This window comes from Danio rerio, chromosome 23, assembly GCF_052040795.2.
Source record: "Danio rerio strain M-AB ecotype USA chromosome 23, GRCz13ab, whole genome shotgun sequence".
Taxonomy (NCBI): domain Eukaryota; kingdom Metazoa; phylum Chordata; class Actinopteri; order Cypriniformes; family Danionidae; genus Danio; species Danio rerio.
In genome coordinates, this window is record NC_141043.1 from 43402501 (window position 1) to 43420584 (window position 18084).

The 18084-nt window shown below is 39.6% G+C and overlaps 1 protein-coding gene across 4 annotated transcripts in view; it reads left to right on the forward strand.

The window, feature by feature from the left end:
• The window catches only part of ghrhrl (growth hormone releasing hormone receptor, like), a 77270-nt gene that overhangs the window by 20766 nt on the left and 38420 nt on the right, over positions 1-18084 (forward strand). The window contains 5 exon segments of one of the 4 annotated variants that reach the window (NM_001082482.1): positions 2464-2572; positions 8508-8615; positions 10808-10810; positions 14316-14407; positions 17164-17261. In NM_001082482.1, the coding sequence (NP_001075951.1) occupies positions 2464-2572; positions 8508-8615; positions 10808-10810; positions 14316-14407; positions 17164-17261 (410 nt within the window). 4 annotated transcript variants of the gene reach the window in all.

The following is an 18084-nucleotide window of genomic DNA, read 5'->3' on the forward strand; positions in this document are numbered from 1 at the left end:
ACCTCATTTGCATATTTAGTTCAAATATTTTAAAATACTTTAAGCACATTTGCAGTTCTTAATGTCATAAATTAACTAGTGTTGATTTAAAAACACTCAAAAAACTCTTTACGCGATTTTTACGTGGATTTACGCGAGAACAGCAGGCACGAATGGCACTCACGAGTGAAATTTGATATTTCAAAAAGCATACACAGCGGCTAATGGTGGATTCTACAAAAAAACGGCAAAACTTCTGGATATATTTGGCGCTTTTTAGGAATGTATATAGGGGTACATTGATAATTGCACTGTAAGATGCAGCACAGCGTCATTCTGAATACGTAGCCCTGTATACATTTCTGTAGATCACGAATTATGTAGCCGGAGGAATGTATGGCTGCATTTCATCTTCAAAACGAATGCTACGGGGTGATATGATGCCGTTCCCTTACTCGCTTATCAGCCAGGCATTAAGTTTGGAGAAACCAAGACACCGCTCATCTCCAGGCTAACACCATCCCTACAGTGAACCGAGGTGGTGACAGCATCATGCTGTGGGGATGTACTTCAGCAGCAGGAACTGGAAGACTAGTCAGAATAGAGAGAAAGATGAATGCAGCAATGTACAGAGACATCCTGAATGAAAACCTGCTTCAGAGTGCTCTTGACCTCAGACTGGGGCGACGGTTCATCTTCCTGCAGGACAATGAAACAAAACACACCTCCAAAATATCAATGGAGTGACTTCACAACAATTTGGTGGATGTCCTTGAGTGGCCCAGCCGGAGCCCAGAACTAAATCCTATTGAGCATCTCTAGAGAGATCTAAAAACGGCTGAACACCGTTGCTTCCCATCCAGCCTGATAGAGCTTGAGAGGTACTGCAAAAATTCCCAAAGACAGCTGTGCCAAGCTTGTGGCATCATATTCAAAAAGACTTGAGGCTGTAATTGCTGCCAAATGTGCATCAACAAAGTATTGAGCAAAGGCTGTGAATACTGATGTACATGTGACTTTTTTTAGCTATTTTATTTTTAATAAATTTGCAACATTTTCAAAAACTCTTCTTTCACATTGTCATTATGGAGTGTTGTGTGTAGAATGTTGAGGAAATAAATGAATTGAATCCACTTCGGAATAAGGTTGTAACATAAAAAATGTGGAAAAAGTGAAGCGCTATGAATACTTTCCGGATGCACTGTACATATCTTAAAGGCATTCAGGAAAGTAACATATTATCAAGTTATTACACTGCAAAAAATGCTTTTCTTGCTTAGATTTTTTGTCTTATTTCTAGTCTAAATATCTAAAATTTCTTATATCAAGAAGCATTTTCTAGACAAGCAAAACTAATTGTCTTGTTTTGAGAAATAAAATGCCAATTTTAAGTGAGTTGTTCCTTAAAACAAGTAAAATAATCTGCCAATGGGGTAAGCAAATTAATCTTGTTTTTTCTTTTGACGTAAGATTATTTTGCTTACCCCATTGGCAGATTATTTAGCTTGTTTTACGGAAAAACTCACTTAATATTGGCATAATATTTCTCAAAACAAGACAGTATGTTTTGCTTGTCTAGAAAATTCTTCTTGATTTAGGAAGATATTAGATATTAGATATAGATATTAGATGTTAGATATTTCGACTAATAACAAGACAAAAAATCCAAGTAAGAAAAGCATTTTTTGCAGTGTATACCATTATGACAATGCATGTAAACCCATATAACCATACTAGAAAAATTTAGCAAAGGCAATACTGGAATGCAAACCTAAACCTGAGCCAGATGGGCTGAGAGCCAAGAATATACCTGAGCTAGTATCTATGACGCACCCTGCCACCCTGGGCAGGAAACTAATTTCAGCCTTATGTATCCCAGATCTTGTTCTTTCGCTCATGATCATAGGTGAGAGTTGGAAGTTAGATTGACCAGTAAATCAAGAGCTTTTACTTTCGGCTCAGCTTTTACTTTTATCACAACGAACCAGTAAATCAACCGCATTACTGCTGCCGCTGCACCAGTCCGCCTGTCAATCTCACGTTCCATCCTTTCCCCACTCGTGAACAAAACCCCAAGATACTTGACCTCCTTAATCAGGGGTAAGGACTTTCCTCTTACCTGGAGATGGCGTGACAGTGTATTATTAGTTATTATAAAGTAGTTTTTTCTTCACCTTAATAATGTGCAGTATGTCTAGTAGCCAGTATAGAAGCCAGTTCACTTGTCTGAAATGAAACGCAGCATCAGTCTTTCATAACATATAATAACCATATATTGAAAAAGAAGAAATTTCACCTTCCGGCTAATGCAATCAGGAGCACAGCCTCGCACGAATACACCCTCTCATCTCTTTTTTCTTCTGAAAAGTGGGTCAGAACTGCGTCCACAATTGATTGTAATTTCTGTCGAGTGTCTAGAGATGGATGTGTATGCGTATATACCTGCATTTCAATGCTCACTTGCTTAATTCTGTGTCTCGGCAGGTGTTGTGTAGTTTGCATCCCGAGTGTGAATATATCTTTCAGCTGGCGAGAGATGAACAGCGGTGTCTGCGAGAGATCACAGATCTGGGGAACCTCAGCAGCTCCTCAGGTACAAATAAACAGCAGCTCCTGATGAGATGATGAAGATGTGTGTGTGCAGGATGTCAGATGAACGGTAAACAGCGTTGAGATTGCACTGAGAGCTAATGAGATGGCTGATTTTTGTCTATACCTTCATGGCTGAGTCTGAAGTGTAGCTTCATTTCCAACAGGCTCATTAGAAAATACTGAAACAACAAAAACAAACTTCAACATACAGTTGAAGTCAAACTAATTCGCCCTCCTGTGATTTACTTTTCTTTTTGAAATATTTCCAAAATGGTGATTAACAGAGCAAGGAAATTTTCACAGTATTTACTGTAATAGTTTTATTCTTTAGAAAGTCTTATTTGTTTTATTTCAACTTGAATAAAAATGTTTTAAGGTCAATATTATTAGCCCCCTTTTGATTGTTAACAGGACAAACCATCATTATACACTCACAGGCCACTTTATTAGGTACGCTTGTCCAACTGCTCGTTAGCGCAAATTTCTGATCAGCCAATCACACGGCAGCAACTCAATGCATTTAGGCATGTAGACATGGTCAAGACGATCTGCTGCAGTCCAAACCGAGCATTAGAATGAGGAAGTAAGGTGATTTAGGTGACTCTGAACCTGTCATGGTTGTTAGTGCCAGACGCACTTCCACGCACAACCATCTCTAGAGTTTACAGAGAATGGTCCGAAAAAGAAAAAATATCCACTTAGTAGCAATTCTGGGGGTGCAAATGTGTTGTTGATGCCAGAGGTCAGAGGAGAATGGTCGGACTGGTTCCAGCTGATAGAAAGGCAACAGTAACTCAAATAAGCACTCGTTACAACCGAGACATGCAGAAGAGCATCTCTGAATGCACAACACGCCCAACCTTGAGGCGGATGGGCTACAGCAGCAGAAGACCACACCAGGTGCCACTTCTGTCAGCTAAGAACAGAAAACTGAGGCTGCAATTCGCACAGGCTCACCAAAATTAGACAATAGAAGATTAAAAAGGTGTTGCCTGGTCTGATGAGTCTCGATTTCTGCTGCGGCATTCGGATGGTAGGGTCAGAATTTGGGGTCAGCAGCATGAAATCATAAATCCATCCTTCCTTGTATAATGGTTCAGGCTGGTGGTGGTGTAATGGTGTGAGGGATATTTTCTTGGCACACTTTGGACCCCATTAGTACCAATTGACAACACCACAGCCTACCTGAGTATTGTTTCTGACCATGTCCATCCTTTTATGACCACAGTGTACTCATCTTCTGATGGCTACTCCCAGCAGGATAACCCGCCATGTCATAGAGCATGAATCATCTCAGACTGGTTTCTTGAACATGACAATGAGTTCACTGTACTCAAATGGCCTCCACAGTCACCAGAACTCAATCCAATAGAGCACCTTTGGGATGTGGTGGAATGAGAGATTCGCATCATTGATGTGCAGCCGACAAATCTGTAGCAAATTCGTGATGCTATCATGTCACATGGTTTCCGCTACAATCATGCCTCCATGACGGGGCGCCACGCCAAAATTGATCCCGCCAAGGCTAGATTACAGCTTTTTACTCAAAACATTCAGTCCTGCTTTTTAAAATAGCGGGTTATAATCGCACCAAAACGTATTAAAAAGATAAGTGAATTACAACACGGCGTATTGCCGTTTCACTTTACTTCAGGACGCATTAATGCAGCTCTGTAGGTCTATTTGAGACATTCATAAATATTCCAAGCAAATCTAATAAATGTTTGAGACATACTTGTTACATAAACTCACTAATTCGCACTTAAGCAGCGTTTATTTGAAAGCGCACAAGAAGATCTGCGCATGTGCTGCACTTGAGCGGTGTATAATTGAGGGGCGTGCAAGAAGTTTTGTGTATGAGCAGAGGAAAACGGCGTGCAAGCAAAGAGATTCGCATGCTGTAGGCTATTATATAAATGTGATCTCGACTTGTAATACTGCGCTCATGACATTTGCCACTTAAAAATAGCGCAACAGGTAGTTGGTAGATCGGTGTAAAAATTACCTGCCGCCAAAGCTTGAAAAAGTCCTAGAGGAAACACTGTGTCAGATATGTTAATATCTGCAATTGATATTACAAGATAGTGATTCACTATACAAAGTTTATTTTTTAAATTAGTAAGTTATTATTATTATTTATTTTTTGGTTGTAAAATATTAATTTAAACTAAATGTGTTTAATTAGTAATTTTGTTCTGGATTTGTATTATTGTAGAACCTAAAATATATTTACTGTGTATGTAAATGCAGAAAGTGGGATGCATTTTGAGTCCTTCCCCCACATCTCAAACTAAAGTTACACCCATTTACACTATCTGACAAAAGTCTTGTTACCTATCCCAGTTTTAGGAACAACAAACTTTGTTTTGTATCAGAAGTGACTTATATGAAAGGCAAAGGCCTCTAGATTACGCTTACTTTGCCAAAATAAAATATGATCATGCCTTGATTTTGAATGATTTAATTAGGACAGTAAGGTCTGAATTTGCTTAGACAAAAGTCTTGTCACTTTACAGAAATAATGTCCAGTATAGAACATAAAGTCATGCTGCAGTGGAAACAGAATGAATATTGTGTCTGACTCCATCATGAGCTTGGAGGACTGCATCCATACATCTCTGCAATGACTCAAATCACTTAATAATAAAGTCATCTGGAATGACAAAGAAAGCGTTCTAGCAGGACTCGCAGAGTTCATCAAGATTCTTTGGATTCATTTTCAATGCCTCCTCCTCCATCGTACCCCAGACATGCTCAATAATGTTCATGTCTGGTGACTGGTCTGGCCAATCCTGGAGCACCTTGACCTTCTTTGCTTTCAAGAACTTTGATGTGGAGGCTGAAATATGAGAAGGAGCGCTATCCTGCTGAAGAATTTGCCCTCTCCTGTGGTTTGTAATGTAATGGGCAGCACAAATGTCTTGATACCTCAGGCTGTTGATGTTGCCATCCACTCCGCAGATCTCTCGCACACCCCCATACTGAATGTAACCACAAACCATGATCTTTCCTTCACCAAACTTGACTGATTTCTCTTAGAATCTTGGGATCATGCGGATTCGAGCAGATATTCGAGCAGATTGAGATGCAGTTCAACAGATGATTCATCAGAAAAATTGACCTTCTGCCGCTTTTTCAAATGATCAACTATAAGTCAAGTTATTATTTGTTGCTCTTACAACTGGGATTGACGACAAGACTTTTGTCAGGTAGTGTAGAAAGATTAGATTTGATGAGAAACAAGAATGTGGTGACGAGATAAAAAACATTGATCCATTTTGTCAGAAGTGACTAACTACAAGCTTTAGATGTTTATATCAGGTTTATATCTGTGTTTTGGAGCACACTAGCTTACAGATATCCTCAAACGAACATGCTGATACTAATATTTAATTTCACAGGGCTTTTAAACCTTTTGAGATGTGTTTTCTATGTAAATGACCTACAGAAAATGTCTCAGACCCGTGAGATGTCACCTCTGCACATCTCTGTACGCCGTGCAGAGCTGTCAGTGACATTCGGAGACGGAGGTTAATTCGGGATCACACTCATTGTAATGCAGATGCTGTAATGTGTGCGCGTTTCTCAGAGGACTGGATGAGAAGTCGTGTTTGGCAATTAGATTCACATGCACAGATGTTTAGGGCTGATCCAACAGCAAACTAGACTGAAGAAGAGCAGCTCTAGCTGTGCCACACACACACACACACACACACACACACACACACACACACACACACACACACACACACACACACACACACACACACACACATACACACACAAAAAACAAAAAAAAGAAAGTAACTTATTTTGTGTGTGTGTGTGTATTTATATGTTTGTGTGAGAGTGTGAGTGTATATGTATGAAAGTGAGTGTGTGTTTATTTACAGTGGGTACGTAAAAAATTCAGACGCCCTTACATTTTTTACTCTTTCTTATATTGCAGCCATTTGCTAAAATCCCTTAAGGATTTAGTCTTTTTCCTCATTGATGTACACACAGCATCCCATATTGACAGAAAAACACAGAATTGTTGATATTTTTGCAGATTTATTAGTAAAAAATTGAAATTAACCCTACGCTGTGACTCGGATATAGTTAACTGTGCTGTCCATTTCTTCTGATCACCCTTGAGATTGTTCTACACTTCTGTTTGAGTCCAGCTGTGTTTGATTACTCTGATTGGATTTGATTCGGAAAGTCACACACCTGTCTGTAAGACCTTACAGCTCACAATGCATGTCAGAGCAAATGAGAATCATGAGGTCAAAGGAACTGCCTGAGGAGCTCAGAGACTCAGAATTGTGGCAAGGCAAAGATCTGGCAGAGGTTACAAACAAGTTTCTGCAACACTTAAGGCTCTGAAGAGCACAGAGGCCTCCATAATGCTTAATTGGAAGGCGTTTGGGACGACCAAAACCCTTCCTAGAGCTGGCCGTCCAAGAGAGCCTTGGTAAGAGAGGTAAAGAAAACCCAAAGCTGCAGAAACAGAATGACTGGTTGTAATCGAGGAAAAGATAAATGTGGCCAATTTCAGGGATATCCTGGATGAAAACTTTCTCCTGAGTGCTCATGGGGTGCTGAGCCGAAGGTTAACCTTCCATCAAGATAATGACCCTGAGCACACTGCTAAAATAATGAAGGAGTGGCTTTACAACAACTCTGTGACTGAAGCCAGAGCCCTGACATAAACCCCATTGAGCATCTCTGGAAAGACGTAAAAATGGCTGTCCACTAACATGTACTATCTACTCTGATAGAACTGGAAAAGATCTGCAAGGGGGAATGGCAGAAGATCCCCAAATCCTGATGTGAAAAACTTGTTGCATCTTCCCCAAAAAGACTCATGGCTGGAGCTAAAGGGTGCTTTTACTCAATACTGAGCAAAAGGTCTAAATACTGAGGGCCGTGTGATATTTTTCTTTTTCAATAAATCTGCAAAAATGTCAACAATTCTGTGTTTTTCTGAAATGAAATAAAAAAAAGAACTTAAATGATTTTAGCAAACTGCTGCAATATAACAAAGAGTAACACATTTAAGGGAATCTGAATACTTTTCGTACCTACTATATGTGTGTATGTGTATGTATGTGTGGGAATATATATATATATATATATGTGTGTGTGTGTGTGTGTGTGTGTGTGTGTGTGTGTGTGTGTGTGTGTGTGTGTGTGTGTGTGTGTGTAAATGTGTGTGTGCATTTACTGTATGTAAACGTGTGTGTATATGGGCGTGTGTCTCTTTGTGAAAACAAGTGATGAATACAAGGTACATATATATATATATATATATATATATATATATATATATATATATATATATATATATATATATATATATATATATATATATATTTATACATATTTATACAACAGTTCTGTCTGGTTCTCAAATCTGATTGGCTAATAGCCGTGCGATATTCTGCAATATCAGAACTCCTACAGCCTCTTTACCCTTTGTGTATTACTCCGCCCACATACAACCAGCAAAAAGCAGACACTACAGATCTAAAGTTTAAAAGATGCACGCTCAACTGTTTAACTGTCAGCTTATGATTTGAATCCGGAAGAAAGTAGTTCCTCATACAAAAGGGTTTTTGAGACTCTCCATGTTTGATTTAGTTTTTATATACAGTACACAATTATGCCGTCAAACTGTTGTATAAATGCAATATCACACTCGTAGCAGTGCGATATGGCTGTATATCGGCACTGGTGGGGGCCTGCAGCCTCGTGCCAACGCACTCCTCCCACCAGTGCCGATATACAGCCATATCGCACTGCTACGAATGTGATATTGCTCGTATATATATATATATATATATATATATATATATATATATATATATAATACCAGTAGATCTTGTGGGGATATTTGTTTGGAAAACAGCTCATGATTCACAAACTGTGTCTCTATCCCTGTGTGCATGTAGGTTGTCTTTCAGTATGGGATTCAGTGGTCTGCTGGCCCAGTGCTGTGGTGGGTGAAACTGTCCAGTCTCCCTGTCCTGCTGTTTTCTCTCTCTTCGAGAACAACACAGGTAACACACACACACATTAACTTGAGACACATAATGAGTTTTGCTTTCTGAAAACACTTTTTCCACTTAGCATAAAATGTTTGCTAGCAAGTTAAAAAAAGTTTGTTTTCCCTTTAAATGACATTTTTAATTGGCAAATATTTTTCCAGTTTTAAATATTAAAGTCATTAGTTGCTTTGGAAAACATGCCAAAGACATAATTTAACATAATGTAATTTATACAGTAACTTCATTTAACATCATTTTAATAGAGAAGGACATCATGTTTTGGAATAAAATTTATGTTTCAGTATAATTGGAAATGTTTGAATTATGAAATATGAATTATGCATGGTGGTGGCGCGGTGATGTAGTGGGTAGAGCTGTCGTCCCACAGCAAGAGGGTCACTGAGAAATGTTTCATTCTGATAAATTCGAATAGGATCCATGCCTGCATTTCCTACTGTGAACAGATACAAACTCATAAGTAATTTGTTTACATAATGTGCATTCCTTTCAATGTGATTTTCTTAGTATTTCTTTAATCCTAATAAATATTGTCCAATCCCAACAAAATATACATCAGTCTTATTTGTTCAGATTTTAGTTAAGAATTGACAACTATTACTTTTTTTGTGATCCAAGTTCACACTTGTCATTTACTATGTAATATAAACATGACCGACCAATCGACCAACCCACCATCCTACTTCCCTAAACCCAACCAATTTTACCGATTGACCTGCCCACCCGCTAACTTCCTTAAACCCAACCGACGATTTACAAAAGCTGTCCAGAAAAAGAAATGCCCTTGTCTGATTTTTTTTAACACATTCTCACCCTGTTATAAACTTATTCATTTTATTTTTTGGATTGTGCTTGTGTCTTACCTGATTTTTGGAACCGCTCTTCCCTGGACTTGGACCCGGTCCTCATCCAGGGCTCGAAATTTCGACCAATTTAGGCGCATATGCACCCGAAATTTTATCTATGCGACCTTAAAAAATATTTGGGAGCATTTCTGCGAGTGCTTAAAATTGTTGTGTGCGACCAGTTTTTACTGCAAAATGTTCACCACATGCACGGATTCGGGAGACATTCACGCAGAATGCATCTCTAAGCTCTTTGTCTGCACTTGAAACGCGAAACGCAGCGCTCAGGAATGGTTTAAAACAGTTGTCATATCAGATGCAGTAAACAAAGCCAAGTCCGTAATGCTTGCCCCGCCTTCGCGCTCTTCTTATTGGCCCACCACTGCTCTAGCACTGAACGCGAATGATTGGTTAATATCAGCTGTCAATTACTCAGTGCCTTCTGGCTTCTAATGACAGAGTAAGCTACTACCGTGAAAAACTGTAAAGCGCTGAAGATGAGAATGAAGATAACACTTGACAGATTATGTTTTAGAAACCATCTGGTTACAAATAATGACACATCTTACTAGTGATCATGTGCTGAATGTTAATCCACAATCTACACTTTTCCAAGAGTAGAAGACTTCCATTGGCTTCAAGTCTGCTATGAAAAGTCTGTGGGATGGAGTTTTCAGGTAACTGTTTGCCACATCTAGCACGAGAGCTTCTGTTTAATCCTTCATATAATCGGCAGATGCTGTCCGCCGTGCTAGTGGCAAATATATGTCAAATTTAACACCACGTACACCATCGCAAACGGGCTTGCACTGAGTAAACTAACATCGCTACTCCTAAAAAGACCGGTATTGCTATTAACATGTATGCATATAATAAGGCACAGTATTTGTCAAAAGCATCAGTGCAGTTTCAGACAGCACTTGTGAGAACAGCACAGTTATATCCTTAACAGTTTCATTCAAGCAGTGCGTGCAGGGCCGGTGAGCGCTCCGTTGTCACTCAGTTATGTTATAAAAATGTATTTTCTTGTGATAACGGGATTTCGTTGAGACATATTTTCCTCACGCTTGCATATATGTATTAAAGGGCACCTAGGTTAACCCTTTTTTCAGATTTAATATAAGTCTTTTGCGTCTCTAGAATGTGTATATAAAGTTTCAGATCAAAATACCCATCAGATTTTTCATTATACCTTTTACAAGATGCTGTTTTATACTGATTTCCAGCAGGGGGTGGTTTTGTCGTACTGCGCCTTTAAGACGAGTCTTTCCCGCCCACTTTCTCGCCCACTACGTGCCTCCTTCCTCAGCTGCGTCAGACAACAGACAGACTTAAAGGAAGAAGGTCTTACGTAGCGTTTGTGAGATACTACAGTAAGAACTAACCTTTACTAATCAGTATTGTGAAGTTGCATTGATGAGTCACACACAATATCGTTACAAAGTTAACGCGAGCGCGCGCACACACACACACACACACACACCACAGATGACACACACACACACACACACAGGCAGGCAGACAGAGCGCGCTTAGCTTAGTTAAGGCTAACCTCAAGTACTGTGTGGATATTTGTTATGCTAATGTACAAAATAAACTTGATTTAACTTCCACAAACCGGGATTGAAGCGTCTTCTTTTATAATTGTTCTGACACGCAGCTGTGCTGATGAAGTAAAGCTGAAGTAAAACGCTGTAATTAATTACACACATACTCTGTTTTAAAACACTTTAAACATGTGAAACTTACTCTTAATCACATTTGATGATGATTGCTGATCCTAGCGAACAGAACAGAGCTTTATTCCCGGTTGCTTTGTGTATGTCTGTCTGGTCTTGTTGACATATACACGTGACTACCGGAACATGTTAATGCGCGCAGCTGTCAATCAATTCGGTGGGCGGGGGGATCGCACACCTACGTAATGGTGCGATCGATTTGAAAACAGCTCCAATTGGCCGACCCTTTTTTTTTTGTAGTTAAATTAAAAAAAAAGCACTGGATGTGTTCATATCACCGCAGTATGACGGTCTATACACTATACCAACACACAGATCTGTCCAAACAGATGGAAAAGTAGATTTTTTACCATAGGTGCCCTTTAATTTTTTTTTTTTTGCTTGTTAGTTTGATTAGTGTTGATTTCAAATACAATAAATATGTTTGTATAAAACTTGTAGTAACGGTGCTCATAATTGGTGGGTGCGACTAAATTTTGGCTGAAGCGCCTAAATTTTTAAAGTTAGTTTGCTACCAATCAAAAAGGTTAATTTCGAGTCCTGTCATCGTCATCGTTGTCAACTCCTCTTTACGTCACAAGTCCGCCGACGTACACGACGAGCTAACTGAATAAACTGGTTGTGGCTGGAAAGCCCTCCACACAGAGGTAAGCAGTCAGCCGGTAAGCGCCAAAAGGAACGGCGTCATACCGCCGCGTCGCATTTGCCTAAAAAAATTAAATGCAGCCATACGTACCTCCGGCTACATAACTCGCGGTCTCCAGAAATGTCTGCGTTACTACGTTTTCAGAATGAGCCTGTGTTGCAAAACTCATATCTGACTCCAGAATCACACCAAGATTCTTGATCTTATTTTTTCTTGTTTGACCCCTTGAGCCAAGGTAAATTTGAACAATTATTATAAGTTATTTTGTTAGATTAGCTCCAGATTTGGCTTCAGTACTGACTAATCTAATGAATATGCACTAAAATAATATTGTAAAGCTTGCTATAGAACACATCTAATCTAAATGAGAGGTTTGTGAGGAGTGAACTCGTATATGTTGAGCACTGTATGAGAAAACATGTTAGTTTCAGCCAGTGAGGTTGAACAGCACACACATCTACCCAGAGAATACAACGCGTATCCTCAAAGGCCAAAACACACATCTCCAATTTCAAGCTTTTGTAAATCTGAGGCAGGTTTTCATATCTGGCAATGCAATAACGTCTCCACAGATCCGCCAGACTAAACCCAGCCTAAATCCTGGCCAAACAACACTGAACTGAGATCTGAAACTCTGCTTCAGTTTCATTGGCCGGCCACTAAAGGATCACTCTGTCGCTGTGTCTCTGATTCAAAAACAAAAGGATACAGATCTCATTTCGCATTCTGCTGTAGTTCATCCTAATTTTATGCATTGCATCTCCATCCCTTAAGGAAAATAAACACGGTGCAAGCCACACGACACGCCAACTTCAGCTTGTTGGTTTAATATGAATTTGCTGGTGAATGCATTAGCATATTAAACCGTCAGGGGCGCCTCCAAGGGGTGGCCAGGGGTGGCCACGGCCACCCCTCGGTAAACTCTGGCCACCCCTGTGGCCACCCCAATATAATTTTGCGGTTGACATTATTGATTTAAATGAACTCATAAATTCCCAATAATTAGATAAATAAATAAATAAAATGCAGTCACTAAATTATTGTTGGTGTTACTGACGTAGCCCTCCCCCTCTGGTTCAATGCTGGTGAAAGCAAACTGACGCATGCGCGCGGAAAACCATTCCCGCGCGCCTCACGCACTCCTGTGTGAATCCCGGTTGGTTGTTTGCATGCACGCCGACATAATAGGCACCGCTCATGCGCCGTGAAACCGGAGTAACAGCCTTTTGTGCAGAAGTGTCGGCACGCAGCGAGTTTTGAAAGTCGTTTAAAGTTTATATAATATGATGATGATGATGATGTTACTTTCACTAAGCATGCCTTTAAAGCAGAAAGGAGGGATAATGATTCAGGGAGGTAAGACTTCATAACATGATTTCTCAGCCATGATCTGGTCTAAGACCACAGATAATTCTATAATACATTTTTTGTTTTCTTTAGAATTGTCATAATTAATTTTCATGCAAAAGGTTTCTTAAGTGATGTTGGCATATCACTCCAGTTGTTGTTTTCCAGTAATATTTAGGACTGATTTCTTTTATTTATTTAGAATAATAATTGTATATTAATATTAATTGTATTTATTTAGAATAAATATAAATAAATTGTTATATTTATTGAATAACAAATCTAACAATTCAAGAGAGGTGGGGGTGTATAGGGTGGTTTGCCCAGGGTGTCAATTAAACTAGAACCACCACTACTACCCTCCCCGATCGTCCTTGACAGCACGCACACACCTTCAATAGACAGCAATGGCTATTTAATATTTACCTTAAGCTACATCAATAGAAGAAGCTGCATTAATAAAATGGTTCAAAAAGCAATATGGATAAATAATATTATTAGGTATAGTGAGTGTGTATATAGTAATGCCTTTTGTTCAGTTTGTTCATTTGTTTGGGTAATTAATAAACTCATTATTCTTTCATTCATTTTCTTTTCGGCTTAGTCCCTTTATTAATCCAGGGTCACCACAGCAGAATGAACCGCCAACTTATCTAGCACATTTTGACACAGTGGATGCCCTTCCAGCTGCAACCCATCTCTGGGAATAATAAACTCATTAATCTTCATTAATTTTAGACATGGCATATCTCATATGATGTACAATAAAGGCACGTAAAAAAAGAAGTTATTTATACAGTATGAAAAGTGTTTTTAAAATAAACATAGATTTTTATTTGGTTTGCACATGTACTTGCTGAATTATTTCAAAGAATAAATTGCAATATTTCAAGTAGAATTAATTAAATTAATAAAAACTACATTATTTCATTTACCAGAAACAAAAATATATCATTACACTGAATTCATTATTTTTTTTGTGTGCCACCCCAAGATTTGGTGCGGCCTCTTCTGGCCACCCCTAAGAAAATTTTCTGGGGGCGCCACTGTAAACCGTTTGCAGGCATCGCATTGTGCTTTATGTGACTGACTTCTGACCTGTGCTTGATTGTTGGAGGTGTAGTGAGTCGAAACTGCACAGTCACAGGCTGGTCCCGACCGTTTCCTCCTTATCATGTGGCCTGCAGCGCTGAGGACAATATCCCAGAGGTCAGTGCAATATGTATGTAGAGTTGAAGACTTTTTCAAGGGATGTTTAACAGGACATTTTTAAATTCAGTTCATTTTTTTTTTTTTAGTTCTATAGCGCTTTTTGCAGTGTAGATTGTGTCAAAGTAGCTTAAAACAGATGAAGTTTTGGTAAATTAAACTGCTTTGGTTCTGAGTGTAATGCAGTTTTAATGCAAAACATTTTTCATAGTATATCCTTCTTTTTCTATTTCAGTCCCACTTTATATTAGGTGGTTTTAACTAATATGTACTTACACTACCTGACAAAAGTTTTGTCATGGATCCCAGTTGTAAGAACAACAAATATTAACTTCTAGTTGATCATTTGGAAAATTGGCAGAAGGTTGATTTTTCTGATGAATCATCTGTTGAACTGCATCCAAATCATCACAAATACTGCAGAAGATCTAATGGAACCCACATTGACCCAAGATTTTCTTAGAATCAGTCAAGTTTGGTGAAGGAAAAATCATGGTTTGGGGTAACATCCAGTATGGGGGCGTGTTAGAGATCTGCGGAGTGGATGGCAACATCAACAGCCTGAGGTATCAAGACATTTGTGCTGCCCATTACATTTCAAACCACAGGAGAGGGCAAATTCTTCAGCAGGACAGCGCTCCTTCTCATACTTCAGCCTCCACATCAAAGCTCCTGAAAGCAAAGAAGGTCAAGGTGCTCCAGGATTGGCCAGCCCATTCACCAGGCATGAACATTATTGAGCATGTCAGGGGTAAGATGAAGGAGGAGGCATTGAAGATGAATCTAAAGAGTCTTGATGAACTCTGGGAGTCCTGCAAGAACGCTTTCTTTGCCATTCCAGATGACTTTATTACAGTTTTTTTCCACTGCTTGCACAAGTTTTCAAAACAGAATATTTTTTTTTTCCAAAGCTCTACACACAATTCTCAAAACAGTGCACACAAAATGCAGAATGCCTCACATCTCCTTCAAAATGTAAAACTGCATTCAAAATGCCGTAAACACACATCAGAATGAAGCATTTGCATCAAATGGCAAACATTTCTTTCATAATTTAACACTCTTGGATATAGCATGTAAACACGGTTGTTCTAAATCTAAAGCTCTTCGTTCTTTAGGCTTAGATCTACATTTCAATGCAATGTTCTACAGTGAAAGTAATCTGCTAAGAGAAGTAACAGGTACACTGTAAACAGAAAATATTTATTATTAGGCCTAACATTACTGGTGTTTATAGCATAAAAAATTGTACTGTACTGTACTGTATAAAAAAATAATAAAAAATAAAAAGTTTTGGGGGAGACATGTCCATAACCTGCAGAAGCGTCATATGGACATATGGTTGGTCATCATACACTCTACAGCGCTATTCTCAGAAAAATTCCCAGCCCGAGCTCATTATGCAAATGTAGCCCCACGGACGCTTCTGGAGACCGCGAAATACGTCCCGGGAGGTACATATTTGAGCAGTTTTTGTTTTTGCGAATCCGCGAGAGGCCACTGTGTGCGCTTCGGACGCCTTTTGGGAGCGCGCACCAATCGCACCCGCGCTGTTCTCGCGTGAAAAGCCGCCGGAGGACGATGTAGAGCGGCTGTCCATCTGACTGACTGGCTGAACGACTGAACAATCAACCGGGCGGCTAATCGGCCGATCCAGCTGCCCTCCTCCTCCTCCTTCCCTAAACCCAAGCGACGATTTGCAAAAGGCGTCCAGAAAAAAAAGCAAAAGCCGTCGTCCGATTTTGACCGTGTTTTCGGATCTCGCCCCGTCGCGAACTTGTTCGCTTTTATTTTTTTGGATTCTGTTTTTCATCTTTCCTGATTTCTGGAAACGTTCTTCCCCGGACTCGATCCCGGTCGTCACCGTGGCCGGCTCCTCCTCCCTCCGGGCCTCCGCTCCGCCGACGTAGCGCTCGAGCTAATCGGACAAATTGTTTGAGGCGGTAAAGCCCTCCACACGGAGGCGAGCCGTCAGCCGGCGAGCGCGAAGAGGAGGAGCGGAGCGGCGTGAGCCGCAGCATTCGCTCAATAAAAAAAAAAAAAAACACGGCCATACGAACCTCCGGCCACGTAAATCTCGATCTCCAGTACGTTCGCAGGGCTACGTTTCCAGAATGAGCTTGGGTTGGAAATTCCTCTATTGTTTTTAGAGGAATTAAAAAAATTATGTTACTTATTATCTGGCTGACTTACCAGTTTATCAAGAGGAATGTATCATGCATTGAAATAGACATATGCCTCTTTTTTACACAATGTAAAATAAATCTCTGATGTCCCTAGAGTGTGTATGTGAAGTTTCAGCTCAAAATATTGCACAAATAATGTTTTATAACTTTTTGAAACTGACCCATTTAGGCTTTGATTGAGGCCTAATTCTGCCATGTTGGTGACTGACGCTTTTATTTCAAACGAGATTGTGCTCTTTTCAAAAGAATGCGGAGCTACAAATGCCAGTTTGTCAGCATAGTGACAGATTAAAAAATAAGATTAACGTCCTATACTAATAAAGGAGGTAACTAATGGGCGGGGCTTTCCCCTCTGATGACACGTATGAAGTGAGAATGTCAATTAACGTGTTTCTGCAGACTGTTTTTATCAAGTGTGATTATTAAAAATAAAATTAAAACATTTTACCATTGATATATTAAGACTGTTGCCAAACAGCTGTGTTGAAACCCCATATAAAAGTGATTTTTGCATAATAGGTCCCCTTTAAACCTTTGGAAGTGATTGATTTGCACTCATCTTTCCCTTAGGAGTCGTATTTTGCCACTGTGAAGCTGATCTACACTGTGGGCTATGGAGCATCTCTGCTCTCGCTCTCTGTTGCTGTGCTAATACTGCTGCTCTTCAGGTACTGCGCTTTAACAATGATGCCTTATTAGTAGAGTGAAAAAAGACAGATTCACCATCTGCAAAGCATTGCATGGGGGGGGGGGGGGGTGGGGGGGGTATGGGGGGTGTTTGAGTCCTAATTTGGCCATAGTTTTCTCTGTGTTTCTGCAAATAGAAAGATTTTTTAGGGAACAACTCTTATTTTAAAACATATTTTGGGAAAATTAAGTTTGAAGTTTTTCAAAAATTTTAACCATACACTCAAATTTAGCATTAAGATTACAAGTTTTACCTCTTCCCAACAGGGAAAAGCAACAACAATCAAGAATGCAAGATTATATGGTGTCATAAAATCCAAAAATTTTATGATAATAGAAGTCAATAGGAAAAAAACAGCCACCAACATAACCAACCCAGGATCATTATGGATACGTACCCCTGTATATATTTCTGGAGAGTGCCAAATACGTCCAAGGAGCTATGTTTTTTGTAGTGTTTGTTTCGCAAATCCACCGGAGGCTGCTGTGTACACTTTTTCAGATCTCAAATATCTCTCGCAAGTGCCATTTGCGCCTGCTTTTTTCACATTAATCCACCAGAGGCCACTGTCAAATGACTGACTGACTCGTGACTGATTCCCCCACCCTCCCCCTTCCCTAAACCCAACCATTAGTGTTTTTAAATGCATTGATTGACCCGCCCACCATCTTTCCTAAACCCAACAAACAGAAGAAGTAAAGCCCTCGCCTGATTTTTACCATGTTTTCATATTTTACTACATTCTTACCCTGTTATTTGTTTTTGTTTTATTGGCTTTCTGGAACCGTTCTTCACTAGACTTA